The sequence below is a fragment of the Natrix helvetica genome, assembly GCF_964273705.1.
Source record: "Natrix helvetica genome assembly, chromosome: 1".
NCBI classification, from domain to species: domain Eukaryota; kingdom Metazoa; phylum Chordata; class Lepidosauria; order Squamata; family Natricidae; genus Natrix; species Natrix helvetica.
The window spans coordinates 220501075-220525134 of NC_138548.1; the positions used below are offsets into that span (position 1 = coordinate 220501075).

At 44.4% G+C, this 24060-nt stretch overlaps 1 protein-coding gene across 7 annotated transcripts in view; it reads right to left on the reverse strand.

Moving 5' to 3' along the window:
* Nucleotides 1-976: 976 nt before the first annotated feature.
* The window catches only part of SMARCC2 (SWI/SNF related BAF chromatin remodeling complex subunit C2), a 37348-nt gene continuing 14264 nt past the window's right edge, over nucleotides 977-24060 (reverse strand). Inside the window, exons 11-29 of one of the 7 annotated variants that reach the window (XM_081938937.1) lie at nucleotides 22928-23052; nucleotides 22160-22219; nucleotides 20520-20557; nucleotides 18693-18823; nucleotides 18538-18609; nucleotides 16299-16412; nucleotides 15251-15404; nucleotides 14761-14853; nucleotides 14141-14260; nucleotides 13997-14059; nucleotides 11432-11690; nucleotides 9809-9970; nucleotides 9114-9175; nucleotides 8162-8291; nucleotides 7599-7765; nucleotides 7060-7194; nucleotides 4316-4694; nucleotides 2563-2931; nucleotides 977-1484 (exon numbers count right to left, since the gene is read on the reverse strand). In XM_081938937.1, coding sequence (XP_081795063.1) covers nucleotides 1408-1484; nucleotides 2563-2931; nucleotides 4316-4694; nucleotides 7060-7194; nucleotides 7599-7765; nucleotides 8162-8291; nucleotides 9114-9175; nucleotides 9809-9970; nucleotides 11432-11690; nucleotides 13997-14059; nucleotides 14141-14260; nucleotides 14761-14853; nucleotides 15251-15404; nucleotides 16299-16412; nucleotides 18538-18609; nucleotides 18693-18823; nucleotides 20520-20557; nucleotides 22160-22219; nucleotides 22928-23052 — 2710 coding nt within the window. In that variant the 3' untranslated portion in view covers nucleotides 977-1407. Of the gene's footprint in view, nucleotides 1485-2562; nucleotides 2932-4315; nucleotides 4695-7059; nucleotides 7195-7598; nucleotides 7766-8161; nucleotides 8292-9113; nucleotides 9179-9646; nucleotides 9971-11431; nucleotides 11691-13996; nucleotides 14060-14140; nucleotides 14261-14760; nucleotides 14854-15250; nucleotides 15405-16298; nucleotides 16413-18537; nucleotides 18610-18692; nucleotides 18824-20519; nucleotides 20558-22159; nucleotides 22220-22927; nucleotides 23053-24060 lie in introns of all 7 variants that reach the window. The other 6 variants (XM_081938936.1, XM_081938934.1, XM_081938933.1 and 3 more) reach the window with 6 other exon arrangements.

Consider the following 24060-nt stretch of genomic DNA (forward strand, 5'->3'; position numbering starts at 1 on the left):
TGGCGCAGACAGCCGTCGCCAACAAAAATGCGTGAAGCAGAGGCTGGAAATTGGCCGTGTGTGTGTGTGTGTTCCAAAATGGTGGCCATTTTGATAGGAAAATACTTGTCCAGCTGCTCCTGGTAACACAAGAGCAGGCACTCCCCCAATCTATTGTGGCGAAACAGTTGCTAAGTGAACCACAGGACAGAAAGAGAGCAGGAAGAGAGCAAGAGGCTACCAATATTGTTAGTTGCTGCCCTCGCATTTAGATAAGAGTTCTCTCATATAGCAATGCCAGCGTTACTCAGTTTGGCAGGTGTTGTTGTCAGGTACAGAATTGTATGCACTTTAGTCAAATAATGATTTTACAGTTTATTACCATTGTGCTTGTGGCTAACTGAGGCAATGATTGAATGAGGACTATCTGTATTTACACATCCTGAGTAGCTTTCTTCACATCAGAGACTGAACAGAAGCCAATGATTCCTAATCCCTGGGGCATGTCACATGGCCTCATGGATTTTGCTTCAAAGGCAGGCTATGAGAAACCCTTGAGAAGGCTGTGCTAAACCCCGAGTCAGCTGTGTTCTTCTGGAGTGCTAAACTGCAATTCATTTTTTTTCAAGCTAAAAAAAAAAAAAAGCTTCAGAAAGCCCTACTGAAGAGTTAGCGCATGGCAATACCATCTGCCCCAGGGGTGGCTTCCGGCTTTCTTTACTGCCAGTTCCCTTGTGTATTTTACGCGCATACATGTGCAGTTAAATTAAAATTGTTCTGCGCATGCGCAGAACTAAAAAACAAAATGACGACGGTGGCGACCGGGGGACCGATTCGGGGATGTGGTAGGTCTGGGTCGCTGCCGGTCCAGTGGCCCAGGCCGCCATACCACTACCAGTTAAGCTGAACTGGGCCGAACCAGTAGGAACTCACCACTGATCTGCCCTGTAGCATGCCACCTTATCTCCCAACCCAAAAGAGATTGCAGATTTCCTGCTAAGAGATGGAAGGTATTTATTATATTTTTCTTTATTGTTTTTTTTTAAAAAAGAGCGAGAGACACATACAAGGAGTTACACTCCCCTTTCAACAGGTTTAAAATCAAAGCCTTCTATAAATAGTAGTGGCTGTCTGTTCTGGAGATAGATTCTTGCCCCCCTCCCCCACCAATTAGAAACTCCTTAAATAAAAAGTCTTGGTATGACTAGATACAAAAAAAAAAAAAAAAAGGAAACGGGAGACGGAGCTGAGACACACAGGGGAATGGAAACCAGTGGAGCCGAATTCTCTTCCTCCTTGGATCGCTGTTCTGAACCGTTTAAAAACCCACCCAAACAGAATCCATGTTTAACACGATTTGGGGTTTCCTGTCCTGGAAAGGTGAGAGGGCCCATCCAAGAGGCATCCACAAGAATAGCTCATAGCTTCTCACTGTGAGGGTGGGACAGGCGTAGCTGTGCTGGGGCTGGGAGTGATAGAATCCGGTGGCAGTGAAGGTCCTTGATCTGGGGCAAGGGGAGAAAGAGAGGATAAATTACAGAAGGCTTTTGCAATGACACTGAGCAGAAATAGTACCGTTACATACAACTCGGCCCTTGCTGTCATCATTGGTCTTTGTGCAGCAATCATAAGGCTTTTTAACACTTTGCTTTACTGGAAAGACTGAACAGCAATAACAACCAACTAGCTTGTACTGTCCAGCAGCTGCTTTTAAGCTGCTCTAATTTAACTCGCAGGGCTGGAGGGTCTACAGGTAGCATGCAGCCGTCTCAGTATCCTAACCATTATCGGCACCTGGCAATGTTGGAGAGGATTAGGCTGATGGATGCTTAAGGCCTGACTACCAACTCCTCCCCCAAAAAACCATTCAAACCAATATGATTAGGTTAATTCTTCCCATTTTAGGTACTTAGGAGACTCGTTGGTTTTTCCATTCCATAACCAATTACCCCAACCTCCTTAAAAAAAGAACCTAGTCCAAAATTTTAGTTCTACCTTCTCAGCTGATCTACCCAACACTACCCTTTGTAGACCCCAGATACAAAAAGGTTGCTCAGCCTTTCAGATCCAAGGAAGGGATGTGAGCTTGGGAGCTCTTTTTTTTTTTTTTAAGGTCAAACCCAAATTACTTCTAGTACACAATTATGCAGTAAGGATCCCTTTATAGCAGACATTCTCCCAGAGTGGATATCATCTCCATGTGGGGGTGAGGAGTGGGGGAGGAATACCCATACACCATCCACTTACAAAGTGCAAATATTCCTTTGGCCTTAAGAATCTTCTAGGTTGGGAAACTTTCAATGTTGAAGCCATCTCAAGACCATCAACTTGTCCTAGTCCTTTGGAGTCTTCAATGTCAAATTATGATCCCGATCAATTTAATCCCAGTTTCCTGACAAACTCCAACGGGTAGTGATAAACCACAACTGGATATCCCAAGTCACGCAATATTGTTTGCAAAACGCCATGACTGGATTCGCCCAGCTTACGAAACCCCAGTCAAAAGGTCCCATTATGACTCAAGTGCAGAGTGTAATCTCTCTCCCTCTCCCATCCCACCACCATCTCTGGGCCCATTCTCACCTGATCCAAGACCAGCATTTGGAAGAAGGTTGCCCTGCATTGCTGCCACAATAGCCGGGCTCTGGGCAGCCGCAGAACCGTGAGGCAGAGGGGTGGCAGAAGGATGCAGGGCGCTAGAGACGTTGATGATGGGCGGATTAGCCATGCTGCACGCAAGGTTACCATGCACTGGATGGATGGGCGGGTTAGCAGGGAAGTTAATGCCGATGGAGTCTGTTACGTTACTAGCCATGCTAAATGGGATGGAGGCAGGCATTCCAAAAGGCAGAGCTGAGGGGATATTACCAGCCATGGCAGGGTGAACGCTTGCTGGGACCGCCCCCGGGAGAATCTGGGTTGATTGTTGTTGGCTGGGGTACGGAGGCTGGGCTTCAGAAGAGACAAAGAGAGAGAATGCATTGAGTCTGCTAACTATATGCAAGCAAGCAAAGAAGTGACATAACAGATGATCATCCAACTGGGATTTCAACATTGCACTGCTTTGGGGACCCAAGAATACAGCCAGATATCTTAGAGCAGGGATGTCAAACTCGATTTCATTGAGGGCCACATCAGGGTTGTGATTGACATGGGGTAGCATGCATGGCCAGGGTAGGCGTGGCCAGGGCGTGTATGGCCAGGATGGGCCAGCTCGACATCACTCATCAAGACTCAGTTTTCAGTCGCGATGGCCTCCTGCAGTCCTCTGCCAGCGAAAACGGAGCTTGGGGAGACCGCGTGCAGCCCTCCTGAATTCCGTTTTCACTGGCAGAGGCACCACAGGCTGGTCCTTGTTTCCAGGGTGGCCCCACAGACCAGATTTGACACCCCTGTCTTAGAGGCACAGACTAATCAACCCCAAGTGCATCCTAATTTGGGAACCCTACCAGATGCTTCAGAGCCAAATGTATGATCCTCAAGAAACTGAATATCTGATGGGCAGGAAAACATCCTAACTTTCATTAAGATTATTCTCCCCAGATTATGAGTACTGTCATTTAGAAAAAAACAGAAAGTTCTCCCAAGAAATAAAACTCGCTGGTTTTACAAGGAGCCACACAATATAAATGGTTACTTTCTCATTTTAAAGATACTTTTTAATCTGCAACTCAGGCCCAATTAGTCTATTACTGAAGAAATGAAAATCTGATCTGGTCAAATGTTGCTTCACACTAGCATCTAACAAATAATTCTTTTTTAAAAAAAAATAGTATTTGCCTTTATCTTGGAAGCAGGAAATTTGAAGGTGACTCCAAAAAGCCATTTCAATCAGCTATGAATTAACCCTTCATCATTCATATTAATTTCAAAATGTATAACACGGTGGTCAGGATACCCACCTAACCCAAACTTTTCTGATTTGAAATCGAAACCTGCTCTACTAGTGTCTGTATTGTTAGTAGAAACCTAGACAGAAAATCAAAATTTGTTTTGTGGCACCTCTCAAGTTGATCCCAGCTCTGGAACCTGTTCTAATAAATATACCTTAGCGATTAATCCAAAATTACAGTGCTATATTCCATTTGCCATCCTCTTTTCCTATAAACATTTGAAGCTGCTTTCATCCATTTACTCCATGAAATTAATGTATCCACCCCAGTACGATCCATTTGGACTGTCTTAGCAAATGGGTCTTACGTTTCCAATCTGGAAAATGAGGGAATGAATCTGGAACTGCAAGAACACAATACTGGGGTTTAATTGCTGCGCTGGAGCCTTTGAGACCATCGTACTTTGCCCACAGAGAATGGAGCAAAGCCTCACCCTCGCTTACCATGGGATGCTGCGGGAGGCTGTCCAGTTTGACTTGGAGCAGTCTGAGCGCCAGTTGCTGGCTGTGGCTGAACTGACACAGACTGCCCCATCTGTTCAGCTTGAGCCATAGTGCTGGACGGGCCTACTGTGCTGGCAGCTGGAACAGGTGTTTGGGAGATGGGCATGGAGTGAGCAGCAGGTGCCAGAGGAGCTCCTGAAGAAGGAAGGGGCTGTGATCCCACAGACAGCGCTGGCGGCGGTGGCGGCTGCTGTTGCTGCTGCTGCTGCTGGTGCATTTGCTGAAAATGCTGCTGGCGAGCACGCATTTCGGCATACTTCAACTGCTCCATATGGAAGGCCTGACGATCAGCCAGAAGCTGCTGCCTCTGGTACTCCAGCTAGAAGGAAACCAGCAGCAAAGAGTCATGCATCTGTTTTCTCCGGTCACTATCTGACCCCATATTCTTATCCCGACTAGGTTGGGCGTATTCTTGCATAAAGCACAGGATCACCTGGAGGAATTTTAAGCTCAAAAGGCCTGCATAATTGCACTGTCTACACCAGGGGAATCGTGACTTTTCCCCCCTTCGCTAAACCAGGCGTGGCCGTGGCCAGCCCGTGACGTATCCGGCCCATGGGCCGTGAGTTTGGCAGACCTGGTCTACAGTGTGCAAGCAGAAGGGGTGCATTGTTTTGAAAAAGGGAATTGGATTCTGGCTTGGGTAGCAGATAATCCCTTTTTTTGTCTTGTGTGTGTAGGACAAGATATGTCCTCAGCTTGGGAGGCAGAAATGATTACCTGTATTCAAATCACAAGTGAATAAACTGTGGGGAAGGAGAGCTGCTTATCACAGAAGAAGAGGACATTGCCATATTATTGTGATCCCCCCTTCTTTTTCTGCTTTCTCTACCAACTGTGTGGATTTTGAAGCTTATACAGAAGTCCCTGAAGATTGAAAGTGCTAGTTAACTGCCAAATAGAATCACCTCTCTCTCTTTTGTTGTTTAAAGTGATCAAATGATGATATCATGATCGCTCCAACAATTTATAAATGGATTCAGAAAATCAGATTTCCGATTCAGCGCATCACTGAGTGGCGTTGATCACTCTCCTGACGAGGCTCTAAATATATCCCATTGATGTTGCTGAACTTCTTAACAGTTTTAATATCATGCTATCCTGTCTGACACACATGGAGATGCAGAGCTGATCAAATACACCACAGGAAACCTGAAAAAACAGCTCCCAGATAGTGAAACTGGAGGAAGCTTATACTATAAAATTCCTCAGTGATCTACTTTGTCCTTCATATTATTTAATGGCTAAAGGAAACCACTGGGAGAGATCACTAAAGAGTTTAATTGTCAGCAATTTGCAGACACTTTGCCAGACCTAGCCAGAGGGCATTCTCAGTGAAGATGAAGTGAAGATTTAGAAACTGAAATCAAACCTAGAAATTGGATATTCTCCTGGTTTAGGGGGGATAAAGCACATCTGGACTCAAACAGGTATCCAATTCCACATTGAATCCCACCCCAAATCCCTGGATCTAGACTCCCTCTGAAGCAGCAAATCCGTAACTTCAGGGTGTTCTTTCATCCAGCATTATGATATGTAGAACAAATGAGCAATGTAGACAGGGCATATTTCTCTGGTTTAGGTTGATTTAACAGCTGCTACTATTTCTGGACCACGCACACTTTCCAAGGTAATTACTAATGCCATCTATATGGGACTATGCTTAAAGACCTTTTGGAAGCTTTATTGGGTTGAAAAGACAGCTGGTTGAGCTTTAAGAGGGTTTAAGAGAGTATATAACATTTCAGATGCATTAATGTTTTTGGGTGCAATTCAAATTTAGGGTTTTGAGTTTTAGTGCCCCTCTAAATAGTTTAGAATGAGTAAACCATTTGCACACCACTCGGTTGCTCTCTGAGGGAGATGGGCAGTTCCTAAATATGAAATATAAACAAAGAAACCTGTCCGTCCCACAGAAGAGATCTCATCATGTCCTCTCCTTTCAAAGCAAGCCCACTATCCAGTCTTCTCAATATTTGCAACATAGCCAGTTGGCTATTTTCAAGATCCATAAAATGGATCCTTCCAGATAAGAACCATAACTGTCAGCCAGTCAGATTGCAAAAACAAATGGTCACTACACTTTGTTGTTAGTCGCAAAGTTGTGTCCAACCCATTGCGACCCCATGGACAATGTTCCCCCAGGCCTTCCTGTCCTCTACCATCCTCTGGAGTCCATTTAAACTCACACCGACTGCTTTGGTGACTCCATCCAGCCACCTCATTCTCTGTCGTCCCCTTCTTCTTTTGCCCTCAATCTTTTCCAGCATTAGGAGGCTCTTCTCCAGGGAGTCCTTCCTTCTCATTAGGTGGCCAAAGTATTTGAGTTTCATCTTCTGGATCTGGCCTTCTAAAGAGCAGTCAGGGTTGACCTCCTCTAGGACTGACCGGTTTGATCGCCTTGTAATCCAAGGGACTCGTAGGGGTCTTTTCCAGCACCAGAGTTCAAAGTCCTCAATTCTTTGGCCCTCAGCCTTTCTTATGATCACTACACTACCAACTAGTTATTCCAGCTTCAAGTAGGAAATTAACAGCAACAGCAGTAATATAGTAGCATTAATATTGTATATTAATATAGGAGCAATACTCTTAAGTAGTAGTAACAGTAGTAATCTTTTATCCATGCACAGAAGCAACGCTCAGAGGAAGCAAAACAAATGTTAAGGGGATGCAGCTGTACTCACTGCCTCGCGCTCCCGATCCATGATGGTCTCCAGCTCTTCAAAGTGCCTCAATTTGATCTCAAGCTTCTTCATCTGGGTCTCCACCAGCAAGGCAACGAGCGACTTGATCTTACGTTCCTCTACTGCTGCCAAATGCTGCCAAAATAAAAAGGGCGTCTTTGAGGTCTGACAGAGCCCCCTATGCCACAGAACCTCCTCTACTCTGCCCTCCAAAAGTCAGAGAGGAAAGTCTAGGACATGCCTTAAGATTCACAGAATATCCAGCCACTGTTTTATTTATCAGCCATCAATTATTGGAAATACTATTTATTTACACAGACGTGTAGGCTACCCCATTCATCCTGGAGTCCAACATACTAACAGAAACATTATGGGGTAGGATACTTAGTCTGTTATTTTGATATAGCCAGTGAAAATCTGAGGCTGTGAGGGGCAGCAGTTTTTTTTTTTTTTAAACAGGCTTAGGGCTCCAATTGCTATAAGCTGCAGTGGCCTGGCCTACCCAGAGAGCAGAGCCCAGCCCTTCCCCAGCAACTCACCTTCGCCTTTACTGCTGCAGCAGCCAAAGCAGCAGCTGCTGCAGTGGAGAGGTTACCTTCACCAATGTCCCTCTCCACCTTGGTCTTCCGCTCGCTCTCGGCCTCCACAAGGTCCTTGGGTCCCTCTTCCTGGCCATCCTTTGGCTCTTTTTCCTTTTCTCCATCAGCTGTGCAGGAGAGAAATGTTTTATGGGAAAGGACAATGATCTAACAAGCAAGGGAGATGATCTTCCAGGGCCCAGAGCTCAGCATTGCATATTTGGACACCAACGACATGGCAGCAGAGAGAGAAAGGTGGCAAATTAATAAGCTGTGAGAAGCAAAACATTGCCTTGCTAGCCCATTCTCTATTCATGGATGCTTCACAGTGATCAATGCAACCGTTTACAGCATCTTGAGATTTATTGACAGAGCTCTTACGTGTTCCAAATGTAAGTTTATATGATCTGCTTTATTGCACTGAAGAGAAAATGTTTCTGGATGAGGCTTCATTACTCAGGGCCACTTCCCACCAACTGAACTTGGACTCTTTTTCTTCTCATTTCCTGGAAAGTGATACTTACCCAAAGTGTCCCCATCACTCTTGTCCATTTCTTTTTCACCGTCAGCCTCCTTGCTTTTATCCTCCTCCTTCCTAGGCATCTCTCCAAGTTTCTCCTTAGCTTCTTCCTCGAGAACTCCTTCCCTTTGTTCCTGCATTAACAGAAAGGCTCAATTCAGAAAACTCTCACTCCCGCTAAAAGATTCCTACTCCTTTCTAGAACAGGCCTGCTGCCACAATAAGAGGGTTATTCGCCTCATGCACTGGAATTAGAAACGTCTGTAAAACAGAGAAGAAAATCTGTAATAATTGCTCCAGTGGCTTGGACAACACGACCGGGGAGTTTTGAACTGAAAGGTCAATCAAATGAACATTTTATAAATAAAATAAAAATTGGCCCCCAGACGACACAATAATCCGATCCTACGCAAACCCCAGAGGATTCTTTTAGTTTTCCTCTTTCTTAGGTTTAGGTTTAGATTTATTTGGATTTATATGCCGCCCTTCTCCAAAGGACTCAGGGCGGCGTACAACATTAAAAACACACATCACAAAAGTTAAAAAAAGATTAAACCCAATTCCAAAAAGAAACAGTACATTTAAAATAAATTAAAATTAACATTAACAGGCCAGGCCGGCTTGCTGGAAAAGCCAACTTTTTAGGGCGCGTCGGAAGGACCGGAGGTCAGGGATTATGCGAAGCTCCGGGGGCAGCTCATTCCAGAGGGAAGGCGCTCCCACAGAGAAGGCTCTCCCCCTGGGGGTCACCAGCCGACACTGCCTGGCCGACGGCACCCTGAGGAGGCCAACTCTGTGGGATTGTACTGGACGGTGGGAGGCTACTGGTGGCAGTAGGTGGTCTCGCAGGTACCCTGGGCCTAAGCCATGGAGCGCTTGATATATTTTTATGGCTCATAAAACTTGCTTGAATTGGCCCTGTAATTCTTTGTGTTTTTTCTCATGCCCTCGTGTACCTTCAACTCTTTCTTCTCTTCAGACGGTTGAGGTTCTGACCGGTTTTCCTCTGGGCAGTTCTCTTCTGAAGGAAAGGTGGAAAAATGGGACAGCAGAAAAGAAACTACTGTTAGGATCTCTATAGAAGCCTCCCACCCACACCCTACACAAATTCAAAGCTGCAATGATGAAGGGATCCCGGAAGGATTTCTAGGAGCTGTGGGAAAGCTAGGAATATTTAACTTTCCCCCCCCCACAAAAAACAAAGAGGCTCCTTAGAATACGGCCTGACTTAGCTCTTTTCATAACTGCTGGCCCTGAAGGCCAAGGTAGGACTACAGTTATGCTCCTTGAAGAGGAAAACATTTCAATGCTGGCCTCTGCCTCCCCTCCCCTCTATCAAAAACCAAAGCCTGTCAGGAAGGAGTGCCTCAGAATCTATACCTTCACACCCTGAATTGCCTACAAAAGCCTTCTCCCTCCATATTCTGCCCCTGATATGCCCAGTTTGACAGGGTGAGGGTTAGATGAAACGACGAGGGGAATCCCTTACCATGTGCCAGGCGATTGAGCGTGAGCTCCAGGCCGGAAGCCAGGCCAGCTCTGTTCTCTTGCGTCTCGGCCCCCTTCTTAGTCCCCACCGCATACTGGGCGAGGTCCAACGAGGGCGCTTCACGGGTTGAAGCGCGGAAGGCGCCCCGCTCGCCCCCCTCACCTATTCTCTCCAGTTCATCGGACGTGGTCCCTGCAATTCCGCTGCTCTCCAGACCAAAGGCTGGGTCTGCCTTGCCTGTCATCTTAGCGGCTTCCTCCACTTTGCGAACATGAGCTTCTACCAGGGCTGTAGGCACCTCTTCCTTCATCTTGGAGAATTCCTCTGCAAAAGGCAGCCTTGAATTAATTCCAATGGAAAAATACAAGCATTGCAAAACAAATGTAGGAGGGGAAAGGGGCCATGGAAGTATAAAACAAATAGGGAGTTTTGTCAAGCCACTCCCATTTAGTAGGAAATGGCCAAGGCAGCAATAGTAGATTACAAGGAACTCTGGAGTAAGAAGAAATAATTGGAGACCCAGGAGTTCAGATGCAGCAGCAAATAGCATATTTTTAAAGTACTCAGAATACCAGGTCCTGGGTGCCAATGGGCACCTCTTCTAGATCTCAGGACTTGTACACATTTGGGACTAGAGCGCATGCACACACACACACACACTGTGCTGTTTCATATATTTGGCTTTGAGCACCCATGTACACTGAAAATATTAGCATGTAATATTTATGAACAATATTTCAACATGCTGCAAAAAGCCCAGAAATTAAAAAAAGAAACTTCTGAAGAATATGGTTGTACTGGATTTGAGTCACAACAGGTTAAAATTACTCAATAGAAATAAGATAAAAGACAATAAAGTAAAATGCAATAATTAAAATAACAAAATGAAACGAAACAAAGGGAAATAAAAATTTTAAAAATGGAGTATAGTATCTTGGGTTCAGAGAAAGGCTTTTATCAAACAAGAGGCTTGAAAAACGTACTCCTGGAATGCAAGGAAAGGAAAGATATTACACAATAAAACAAGGAAACTCCTGATCATGATTTAGATCAACTCAATTCTACTATACTAAAACTAAACCAAATAAATAAGTGTGATTTGGACTGAAACTCCCAGTATCTAAACACCATAATCTGACACTTAACAGTATATTAACACCTGTTCACCCTTTTCTTCTTAATAGTTTCCAGGAAGCTGACTCAGAACACAATATCCTAAAAACCTCAGTGTTCCGTCTTAAAACTCCAGGGCTTCTCGTTCTAATCTTCATGAACAAAAATCATCTAAGAGTTAACAATTACTTGATGGCACATAATCAATTAAAAAAAACAACCTTCAAATCCCCTTATATTGTCAAGTATTAGAAAATACAGGCTGGACAGAATTTCATGGAGTTTTGTTGGATAACGATATAGCAATAGCAATGGCACTTAGATTTATATACCGCTTTCCAGTGCTTTCCAGCCCTCTCTAAGCGGTTTACAGAGTCAGCATCTTGCCCCCAACAATCTGGGTTCTCATTTTACCAACTTCAGAAGGATGGGAGGCTGAGTCAACCTTGAGCCGGTGAGATTTGAACTGCCAAACTGCAGGCACCAAACAGTCAGCAGAAGTAGCCTGCAGTACTGAACTCTCACCACTGCGCCACCGCAACTCATTTGGCGTTTTATCCTTAAGGATGTTTTTATAAGTGCCCTACAACCCCCACAATCCCGCCCCATCCTGAGTTTAATAGCCTTTCCTTCTCCAAGCACAGGTTGCTTTTGGATGCCCTCATTCATTACCTAAGGCTGACTTGGCTGCTGCAGATGCCACGCGGGGATCCACAACCGAAGCCAGGAAGGCCACTGTGCTCATAACAGGGTTGCCCGACTGGCTGAAGGGAATCGGTTGGTAGGCCAGGGGTCCAAGGGAGGCTTCAGAATCCTCCAAGTAAGGGTCTTCAATGGGAAGGCGCAGGAAGTGCAGAATGCATTCGTCCTGAGTACGACTGCCAACATGCTCGGACACTTTGTTCCAGTCATCCTTGTACATCTCCAGGGCCTAAAATGCAATTCACAGAAATGGTGGCAGTTTGGATATGAACAAAGAACAGGCGCCGTGAGCGGGAACACCAGAGTACAGATTGCAGGGGAGTAACTCTTCAGAGACCCTTCTGGAACCTGAGTGCTTGATTCCTACGTTTTTGTGTGTGTTGGGAGACACAAAAAAGCCACTTGCGCACAATTACACAATATCTCAAATGATCTGACCTAGCTAATTATTTAAGCACAAATCCTTCCCGCGTTTAAATTCTTGCGGGGAAAAAGAGTCACTGAAAATGAAAATGTCCACTGTCCCTCCAAACTGAATGTGTTCAACGTGATGCCTGAACATGGACCATTCCTGAGGTTGCGATTAAGACAAAGAACTTTGAACAAAATCGGAAATGGTGGCTTGTGTTTAATTAGCTTATCTCATTCTGCTCCCCCCTAGCATCCTGGAACTCTAACTGAAAGTTAAGAAATGGTTAACTTCTCTCTTTACAGTTGTCACAGAGGCAGCGGGCAAAAATGGCTAGAGTGAGAAACATTCCTGTAGTAGTGGCAGATTCATTATGAACTGTTGTAAATTGAGTACTACTTGTTTTTATACCACACAACCTCAACTATGCCTCTCTAACCATACAACGAAAAGTGTATTTTTCAAAGTCACTTCAAATAATGGATTCTGATCCTGGTGTGAGTAATTGTAAGAATAAAGGAAACAATTGGTATTGGCCCACCTAACTTAATACTGTCTACAAAGATTACTACCCTGTTTCCCTGAAAATAAGACCTCCTTGGATAATAAGCCCAATCGGGCTTTTGAGCGCATGCAGTAAAATAAGCCCTCCCCGAAAATAATGCAACACAGCAGCAGCCCTGAGGTGACCACGCTCACCACCTCCTGCACCTCAAAAATAATAAGACCTCCCCGCAAATAAGGCCAAGCGCTTATTTCAGGGGTCAAAAGAAAATAAGTCCCTGCCTTATTTTCGGGGAAACACAGTACATGTTGTCCTCGACTTACAGTTCATTTAGTGATTGTTCAAAGTGACAATGGCACTGAAAAAGGTGACTTATGCCGCTTTTCATAGTTGCAACATAGTTGCAGCATCCCCATGGTCACATGATCAAAATTCAGATGCTTGGCAAGTGTTTCATATTCATGACGGCTGCGGTATCCTGGGGTCATGTGATCACCTTTTGCGACCTTCTGACAAATGAAGTCAATGGGGGAAGCCAGTTCACTTAACAACCAGGTTACTAACTTATCAACTGCAGTGATTCACTTAACAACTGTGGCAAGAAATGTCATAAAATGGGGCAAAACTCACTTAACAAATGTCTCACTTAAAATAAAATTTTTGGCTCAATTGTGGTCGTAAGTCAAGGACTACTTGTAGTAACTTTCCAGGGTTTGGGGAAAAAGCAGTCCTGGAACTATACTTTTTCCATGTTTAACATTCTCTCCACTGAACCAGGCCCCTTTCTCAATTTGCAGCTGTGGTTTGAATCAGAAGTATATTATCACTCTAGGTTCCAGGGCAGAATCCATTCCCAGAAAGTTCCAAAGTTGTTATCATATTGTTACTTTGCAACATAACAAAAGAACATTATTAAACCCACAACTGGAAAATAATTTCATTAACTATTTTTAAGCCACCAATTATTAGGATTCATTTTCCTGGGGATATGATGTATGGGTCCTAATATGGCACTGAAAGAAAAAGTAGTTCCACATTCTGGGTTTAAATATGTTGGAATAATTTTAAATTTCACCATCACTTGCTTCTGTCCTCACATCATCTCAATTTCTGTGTAATAATAAAAGGATCCTAAGACATTTTATTTGTATGTCATTTTTGAACAATTCAGGCTTTCTCCTTTACATGCAATGTCTTTAAATCTTCTGAAAGTCATGGAATGAACCAGAGGCCTCCAAACCTGGCAACTTTAAGACTTGTGGACTTCAACTCCCAGAATTCCCCAGCCAGCATAGCTAAGACTTAAAAGTGCCGAGTTTGGAGACTCCTGGGATAAACCCATAAAAGAAATAAGAGAACTAAAATATCATCATCCCAAGATAAGTGCAACGCCTAGAGAGAACAAAAATGTATCAGTTTACTCATCAAATTTTTAAATGACCATTTCCACCCAAGAAAATAAGAAGTCAATGCCCAATATACTTTAGCTGCCAAGAATGAAAACAAACTGAAGATATGGAAACAAAATGAAGAAAAGAAGGAGAGCTTAGAGAAAGCTTAGGAGCAGTTGCCAGAAGCACATTTTAATGGGCAATTTGGGAATGGGCTTCCATTCGCTCACCTCTAGCAGCAACAGGGTCTCCTGTTCTGTCCACTCGCGAGTAGCGCTGGCAGCAGCTTTGCTCTGTAGGAAGAGACTTGTGCGTTAGAACTGACCTGTCCCTGGACAGAGGTGTGAGAACACCCACTGCCTTTCCTCTTTTACCTTAGAAGGAACATTCTTCTTGGTGTACATGTCGGTGCGGAGTCCAAAGTTTTGCATATCCGGTGGCTTCTCCTTGCTCTTGTCTGGGAAGTTTAACATCTGCTGGGAAGCTGTGGTTTGCTTTGAAGAGAGATGAACAAGCTTCATGTGATGTAAAGAAAGCCCGACTCTCAAGACCTCTGAAGTGCTATTTGAAAGATCACTACCACCTATAAGGAGAACAAGCAGGCATCCACCTCTAGCTCTCATTTGGTGGGGCCAAGCTACAGCACGGCGTAATATGTCGATCTTAGGCCCACCCAGACACGTTGGGATTGCTAGCATTTCATCTGTGACACCATCTCTCTTATTTGGGTCTTCAGTGACCCATTACAAGTCTTCCTGGGTTTGCAACAATGAACATACAGCGGGGCAGCCTATCAGGGAATTACAGGCAACAAACTACAAAGGGAGAGAGAGATGGGACAATTCCATTCCTGCTCATTCTTAAAAATTCAGCAGATTGACCTGGCTCGGTTACTGGCTGCACGGAGTTCCACAGTTTTCCAGAGGAAAAGTATCCAGGTGTCATTCCTCTCTGGACTCACACAAACACCAGCCTCCGCTGGGAATTCTCTTACCAGCTCCGGTTTCCCTTTCACTGTCTCTGTGACAAGATCTTCAATCTCTTTGCCCTTTCGTCCAGTCTTGGTATCGCTATCACTCTGACGACCCTGAAGCGTAAGCAAAATTCTGTCCTGTTGCCCTCTCCCATTTATATTAATATTTTAATCGGGGAAAGCAACGTTATTAAGATGTCCAGCATGCACAAACACGTGATTTCCTCTAGGATGGAAAATTCCTTCGGATACTTCCTTAGAAACTTTTAGACATTTGTTTTTCTGAAGGATTTTTTCCCCTTTGGTTTTTCTCGTTTAATATATAGCTTCTGGTTTATTTTTATCAGATGTTTTAAATGTCGATATATTCTCAGCGGAGGTCTATATATTTCTTTTAACATGCTTTGCAGGCCATTTGTTCTTAATTATAGCTAAGGAAATTCTAAAAATACAGATAAATTTTAAAAAACGACGTGCATTTAAATTTCTTCTCCAGGTGGCTGGGTACTACCTGGGGTGTTTTGGGCTGCAGTGGCACCAGTCCTGAAGGAGTGTCAGCCAGGACATGGAAATGAGAAGTAGGTGGTGGTCCCATCGGCGTTGGTCGACTCTCAGCATCTACTTGGTAGTTGATGAGTCCCCATTGTTCTAAGAAGGCATGGACTCTGCAACCAAGGAAAACAAAAAAAAAGGAAACTTTAGCTCTAATCAAATCTGTGACAAAAGAGCTATGGATTAAGATTAAACTCTGTTCGTCAGCCATCTAACAACATTTTTTTTTAAAAAAATAAAGTTTTATTACAAATCTTACAAAGAACAAAAAATTAAAACAAATTAACACGAATAAAAACAGCAGAAACAAGAGAAGCAAGTGCAGAACGATAGAAAAAAAGGGGAAATTTTTTCCCCGCTTCCTTTATAGGAAATATAAGTACAATTACAAAATTATCTCTTATTCTATGATTACAAAAAAGCTCACTCTTTTCTGCTGTTGTTATTTTCATATCAAAACCACAAATCGTAAGTGTATTTTTTTCCATTTTATGCAAGAACATCAAGAAGGGGTTTCCAGGCATCCGTAAATATATAGTTTTCTCTCTAAGCAAAGAAATTAATTTAGCCGTCTCTGCAAGTTCATCTTCTCCAACCATTCCTCCAAATCCCCACAATGCCTTGTGGGCATGACTGAACTTTTCTACTTTCCAGCATATAAGTAGCTTTGCTACAATAATCATATATAAAAACAAAGTTCCATGGTTTTTCTTTTTCTTTTTGCTTATCCCTCAGTCTTAGGTCTCAATGGTTTCAATTGAATTTTAATTTTTAAAATCTTCTGAATTATTTTAGGTCACATTAAGAATGAGGATTGTGTTAAGCTGAAGATGACGCACCGTCCACGATTTCTTTCTCGGTAGATCAGGAAATCATATTTAGCCCATTTCACGGCAAAGTGATCATTAACACATAAAATCAAAAATCCAGCTGCATGTGCCAGAGCGTCACACAAAAGTGGAGTGCTGCAAACTATTACTGGGATTCTGTACGCTCAGCTAACATACCTCATGATGGCACAGACGTCACCAGCCAGGTTCCGACGACATGCAGTAGAAGTCAGGTATTCCTGAGGATTGAGCCGGTATGTGTCAATCATGAAATTGCGGTAAGCCAAGTAGCTGGAGTATTAAACAAACAAAAAAGAAAACAGAAGTCAAGTCATTTCACTTTGTAGAAGTCTTCCCACATGATTAGTTCCATTAGTCCTCTTACTAGACGCCTCTAAAAACCAATGCAGAACCTTTCCTATCTGAATGAACTCCTACAACATTGAAGGTATAAAACAGGGGTGGCGAACAAGTTCGACAAAAAGAGCCAAAATTTTAAACTGTGAGAGTCAGAGAGCCACACCACGCAGTGACCTGCCAAAACAGACCCGGAAGCAATGTTCCCTCTAATTTTTTTCCGATGTGAGCAGAAAAGTATAGTGTTTGAGCGGCACATTTTCATGCCTGAGCACCTGAATTTTTTTCACAGATGTCACCTTTGACAACAACGAAATCAGTATTATTTGAAACTCAAAGTTATGTTTCTTCAAGGTACCCGCTTAATTCAAAGTGTTATATAATATCAGTATCACTTAACAACGCTCCTGCTTAGCAACCAAAATGTTGGCTCAGAAACTATGGCATTTGAAGCACGCAACTCTTAAAGCTGTCAAGTTACAAGACCCTTGCACCCCTAACCCTTTAGGGAAAAAAACCCCCAGGGGTCTTCAAACCTGACAGCTTTAACACTTGTGGACTTCAACTCCCAGAATTCCTCCTCCAGTCATGTTGCAGCGACGTCATCTGCGTGGATCTGCTCCATCTTTGATTTCTTCATTGTGGGCAGGGCTTCTGCTGAAGATGCCGACGAGTACGAGTTGCCACCAGAATAACTGCTGCTACCTCCTCCTCCTCCTCCTCCAACAGAATCACCAGATTTGCTCCTGAGCTCAGCGCTGGGTTACCTCTGCCCCCTCCCCCTCCTCCGTGCTTTTGAGGAGCCATGAGGCTTTTTTTCCCCTGCTCCCCCCCCCCCGCCTTCCTACTGGCTCCTGCAGCCTCATGGCTCCTCAAAAGCACGGCGGAGGAGGAGGAGGGGGCAGGGGTAACCCAGCGCTGACTGAGCTCAGCTGCTCCGAGCGGAGGGGAGGCGCCGCTGCCACGCGCGGAGATGCCGGCTGGAGCTTTGGCGGCTTCATCTCAGCCGCAGCGCCGGGCAGCAAATCCGGCAGTGCTGCTTGTTAGAGGAGGATGAGGAAGAGGTGGCAGCAGTTCTTCCGGTGGCGGTGGGGGCTTTGGGGCTTCACAACTAGCCTCAGTCGCCCCGTGCTCCTCAAAGCAAGTCTGGGGAAGTCCTTTGCAGGCGGCCCGTTCTAGCTGCCTGCAAAGGACCTCCCCAGCTTCCGAAAGGGAGCGTGCGATCCGAGCCACAGTATACTAAATAATGATAAGAGGCAAAGAGCCTCATTTATTTTGGCCGGGAGCCGCATGCGGCTCGTGAGCCGCGTGTTCGCCACCCCTGGTATAAAACGTCCTCAGTGTCAGCAGCCAGCAGGTGTGGCAGCAGAGTTGGACAGTGAGGAGGTTGCGGGGGAGAATGGGCCAGTTCTAGAGGCTGGGGAAGGCTCGGACGAGGGCTCTGCATCGAAGGCAGAGATGGGGCCAAGGCCATCTGGCAGTTCTCAGCTGCCTTTGGAGCTAGACTGCAGTGAAGCAGAGGAACCTCTGGAGCCTGTTCCCAGTGCGCATATGCACAGAGCTGCCAGAAGAATAGGACAACTCAGAAATCAGGGTAGACTTGGGAGTAAAGTCATAGGTGGAGGGTGAATGGCCCCTCCCATAGGAAAATAAAAGAGGAGCGAAAGGGGAGTGGACTTTTGCAGGAAACCATTCATTCGTTCCTTAGTTCATTTCAGGAGTGTGAAGATCTGTCCGTGAATCTCAGAGACTTTGTACCAAGTCTTTCCTTGCACAGCACTGCATTTGGAAAATATTTACATGGCAGCTTCCCAAGCTAGATAAAGTCTGTGGTCATAACTTCACCTTTGAAAGACTGTTTTCCAGGCCTTTGCTGAATGTGAAGGAGAGGGATTCACATTCGTTTAATAAAAGGGGTTTTGTCAGGACCAGGACTCTGCTTCGTGCTTTTTTGGGGAAGCCTGGGTCAGAAGACTCGGGCTCTCACCCTGGCAGAAGAAAGATGCTGCAACATTTCCTATTCTGGTAGAGATACCAGAGCGCATAAGAGCATTCTTACATTTCTGGCGTCTTTGACTTGTTCTTGCCGTTGAAAAACTCAGGAAGGGCTCTCCTCTCAATGGCATGGACACTGTGGAAGAAACACACAAAAAATATTAAGAACAGGCGGGGAGGCTGGAGGAACTCAGGGACAAAAAGCTCACACTCCAGCACCTGTTGTAGTCAAACCAGGCTGCATAACTGGGGATGATAATGTGATGGGTCTGCTCGGTCACATTGTCTTCATGCAGGTCAGTGTTCTTGGTCTGCTCTCCTTTGTTCCCAGCATTATTCTCCTCTTCATCCTGAAACCAGAATTCTCTTCAGTAGGCGATGGGCATGCTTGTGACGTTCTTATGACTGGGGCTCCTCCTCTTCAATTTTTAATCGGAGGAGCTGGGATCTTGGAACAACTCATCCACACAGAAATCCAAACCCGAAACTCTCCGTGTAAGTCTTAATTCCAATACATTACAAACACAGCTCGAGAAATGATGGGAGGCTGGCGTACAGGAAGAAAAAAAATGCTAAGCAATGAGATAGAAATCTCATTGTGAGAAGAAATCTTATGAGCGCACAAAGAGACAAAGGTTATTATGGGTTGGTGTTGCAGATCTCCAAGGGAATGATTGATAATATGATGAGGCATGGGTATATAACTGGACTGAGGTCACTTCTATTGTGATCAAACCAAGAAAAACAGAGAGGAGAGGAGCGTACAGAGCTAGAGGGGGGGAAGGAAGAGTAGAAGACGACCTAGCAAAAGTTGAATCATCTTTTACGGATTACAGAAAGTCCTTATTTAATGATCATTTGTTCAGCGACCCTTCAAAATTACAGCAGCACTGAATAAATGATATTCATTCTCAAAGTTACAGCGGTTGCAATGGTCCTGCAGTCGGGTGATCAAAATCCAGGCACTGGGCAGCCCACCCACACTTACAAGCGCAGGAATGCTTCCACTCTCTCACCCTGTTGCCCTCCATCTCTGCCAGGCACCCCAATGCAAAGTCCCAGCCATCGCAGCCATCCCAAGCGGACCTTCACTGTCTCTGTCTCGCGGCTGGCCGTGCCAGGCTTTCTTCCTGATGCCACTCCGCACCATGCTCCAAATAGCGTGCACCATTGTCAGGATGCATTGGAAAGCCCTCTGAAAAGTTTCTGAGGCCTTTTGGAGCCTAATGAGAAAGCCGCACCCACTCTCCTCCAGATCGCACGTGCTGTTTTTGCGATGGCTTTGGAAGGCCTCAGAAATTTCCTGAAATCTCACGAGAACAGCATGCACTGCTTAGAGAACAGTAGGGTGTTGCTTGGAGAATGGCACGGGTAGCCTGGGGGAAGCAGGCCTGGTGCAGCCAGCAGTGAGCCCTCTCAGCAGGGAGAGGAAAGATGTCAGCTAGGCACAGCAGGGTGGCTGGAGCTATGCACTATGGTGCTAAGGTGGCTGTCCAGGGAATAGAGCGGAGGTGATGCTTCTTGGCTGTGGCAGCACTGGGGTTGAAGTAGAGGCCTGGGGATGGTGATAACCAGCTGGGACTGCTGAAGGTCCTAGGGCTCCATTTCAACCACAGCTGCTGCTGCTGCTGCGGAGTGATGCTCTGCAGGGTGGCCAAAAGGGCAAAGATAAAGGGAGAGACAAGTGGGGGGAGGGGGGTGTTGAAAAGGAGACAGAAGAAGCAGCCCCTTACCTTTCTGAGGCTCAAGGCTGGGAGGGACCAAGCCAGGAATGGCTTGGATTGGGGTGGGTCCTTTCCTAATGACCAATGAAATTGGATTTCCATCACTAAGAAATGCGATCATGTGGCATTGTGCTTTCTGACCACTTCACTGAGATGGAAATTCCTGTCCCAATTAGCGTTGCAACTCAAGGACTACCTGTACATGGTCATTTTTGTTCCCTTAGCACCAGTTTATCCTTCCCAACCTGCCCCTGCATGAAGAGTAGGGCTGTTCTTTAAGGTATAACAAGAGGCAATAGAGAGAATGCAGCATCTGATTTACCTTGCCTGCTGCCTCCATGTTCTCATCCTCTGGTTCATCTAGAAAACAAGAGCAAGCACCCCAAATCAGAAATAGAAACCTCTGCAACCTTTTAGAGTTGAGTGCCCAAACTGCGTGTGCGCGTGTCTCCAAAGTGAAAGGTGTGTGTGCATGCGTGAAACGCGCGCAGGCGTGGCAGCACGGCAAGAGGTAAGATCTTTTTCTTTTATGAGCTTCTGTTTTGTCGTTTGCAAGGAAACAGAAGCTCACGAAAGAAACGCCACGGAGGTCTGACCTGGGGCGAGGGCGTGCGTGCCAGCAGAGAGGGCACGCGTGCCATAGGTTCGCCATCATGACTCTACATTATCCATTTGTTCTTCCACAGCTATCTGGAGAATTGCCAAGAATGAAGCCGTATTTAGCAAAGGTAAAAGAATAAAAACATCTGAACGGGCATACATCAGCATTCCCCCCGTGACATTTATGTACGAATGATTGAAGAAGGCTGCCCAGTAACACAAATGAGAGCTACGTTCCTTAAAATCTGTTTCTACATCCTTCTTGTAGACCTTTTCAAGTTTAATGTGTCACTTGGGAGGCTGATATTGAGAAAAACAAGTCTCAAGCTCTTTTAGGCTTAAACAATTAACAGGTGATTTTCTAGATTCTTGCCAAAAAGCCCATGGCTTCCTTATATACGCTGATGGTTTCCTGAAATTATACAGATTTATCATTCCAACTTTTTTTTTAATTTGCAGCACAGTCTGCTGGTATGATTCCAGACATACTCCCCCTCAACGTGTTTGAAAGAAGTAGAGTGACTGCCCCCTTAAGAATTTGTTTTGCCTGGCTTAAAAATGCAGAAGACAGTCTGTCCCAAATAAATGTTCCAACATCTGTTATTCTCCCACATAACAGTAAATTTTAAATGAATCTACAGCCCAGCAAGGAACACACACAAAACATAGTACAGCACTTCAACACTTCTCGTTCATTCAATCTAACACTCAAGAAATACTTAATGATTAATACTGGATTCATGTGCAGCCCATGCAATTATTCTTACCAACATTTTGGGAAGTTGTTTGATCTTGCCTTCTTCCTATGCTAGTACCATACTTAAGGCAGGAATAGCCTGCTGCCTATAACGCTATGCCAAAATGGCTCTCGTTTCCTATATTTAGTTGATCTGATTTTGATTTTGCCTTGCTTTTAACTGCCTTGCTTTATTCTTGTGTTTTGTTTTGTTATTTTTAAGTGCTCTAAGTTCCTTTGAACTATAAACTGCAAATAGAAAGGCGGGTCAGAAATGTATTTAGAAAAGTTATAGACAAAAGGACCTGTGCTAAATACCCAGCTTTTCCACATTATCAACCAAGAGTTGCAAATTCTCACTGAAACTAATCCCAGAAATACAGTATCATATCAAGCAAATCTGTGTTTCTGCTCTGACAGCTTAAAGGAAGCTGGACTGATTTTGTCATCTTATAGGTAGTTCGTATCAGAGGATGTAAGATGACACCTGTTCACAACTGATCGTTTGGAGGGGGAGAAGGAATCTAATCTTCCTATTGCATAAATATTAGTCTATCAAAGAATAAGAGCATGCTCTTGCTCTTGCAGTACAAGGAAGACTACAAAATAAATAAAATATCCCTTACCCAAATCAGTCATGGTACCACCTTTGACAGGAGCAGATTCAGAATCTTTCTTCGTGTTGACTATGGAAGACGAGAGGAAGGAAGGAATATTTTATTCAGAGAATCTCCCCAGGAATCGAACTGCAGGGCCAAGGAGTTATACTTCCTTCTTATGCTTGGCCTTAAGGCAAAGTGTAACATCAGTATGGTGATTTAAAATTTGAAAGTGTTTGACATGTCCAAGGGGTGTTTTGGTTGTCTTAAATCTCTACATGGTTTACATGCCTCTATTTTTCTGTTGTTAACATAATCATATGGTTATTAAGGGAAATTAGCTTCTCTGCTGACATTGCTTGTCAGAAGGTCTCAAAAGGTGATCCTGTGACCCTAGGACACTGCGACCATCATAAATATGAATAAAATTTTTGCCAAGAATCAAAAATCTTATCATATGACCATGGAGATGCTGCAATGGTCGTAAGTGTGAAAAATGATCATAGGTCTTTTTTTTTTCCAGTGTCGTCGTTAACTTCAAAGGGACACTAAATGCACTGTTGTAAATTAACTGTACAGTATGTGCACTATAGGCTGTCCATCTTTCACTGTCAAGACCAGAGGACTAAAAGAAAAATAATATTCTACTCATCATACTGATGCAACAATGGTAGTTTTTAAGAGAGCTATAATTGATAGAAGCCCCACCCCACCCCCAACAACAACAACTCCAATATATGAAGTATGACAAAGAGCCAATGGTTATGGAATTCATAAACAGCTTTAAATTCTGACCTGTTTTGGGCAGTGTGACCTCTTCAACATTAGGTACAGGAGAAGGTTCATCCATGTCTTTTGTGAGATCTTCTTGTTCTTCCTCGCGGTGACCACGTTTGGATTTGGTGTAGGGTGTGGAAGGCCTGCAGGTGGAAAGCAATAGCATAGCAATAGCACTGAGACTTTACAGAGTCAGCACGTTGCCCCCAACAATCTGGGTCCTCCTTTTGCCCACCTCGGAAGGATGGAGGGCTGAGTCAACCTCAAGCACCAGGCAGAGATACAATAAACAGCATTATTCAATCCTGGATACTACATCAAACTATAGTTAAATCATCATCATTTCTGATAAATAGAAAAGATTCTGTTGTAGCTTTCAAGTAAGGAAAGCTGAATTGAAAATGTCCTATGAATGATTTCATGAAGCGAATCCACTGAGTAGAATCGGCAATATTGCTGAAAACTGCTCCTGAAGTTGGCGTGTTACAATACAATACAATAGTAGAGTTGGAAGGGACCTTGGAGGTCTTCCAGTCCACCCCCTGCCCAGGCAGGAAACCCTATACCATTTCAGACAGATGGCTATCCAACATCTTCTTAAAGACTTCCAGTGTTGGGGCATTCACAACTTCTGGAGGCAAGCTGTCCCACTGATTAATTGTTCTAACTGTCAGGAAGTTTCTCCTCAGTTCTAAGTTGCTTCTCTCCTTGATTAGTTTCCACCCATTGCTTCTTGTTCTGCCCTCAGGTGCCTTGGAGAATAGTTTGACTCCCTCTTCTTTGTGGCAACCCCTGAGATATTGGAACACTGCTATCATGTCTCCCCTAGTCCTTCTTTCTCTTAAACTAAACATACCCAGTTCCTGCAACTGTTCTTCATATGTTTTAGTCTCCAGTCCCCTAATCATCTTTGTTGCTCTTCTCTGCACTCTTTCTAGAGTCTCCACATCTTTTTTACATCGTGTCGACCAGAACTGAATGCAGTATTCCAAGTGAGGCCTTACCAAGGCATTATAAAGCAGTATTAACACTTCACGTGACCTTGATTCTATCCCTCTATTTATGCAGCCTAAAACTGTGTTGGCTTTTTTGCAGCTGCTGCACACTGCTGGCTCATATTTAAATGGTTGTCCACTAGGACTCCAAGATCC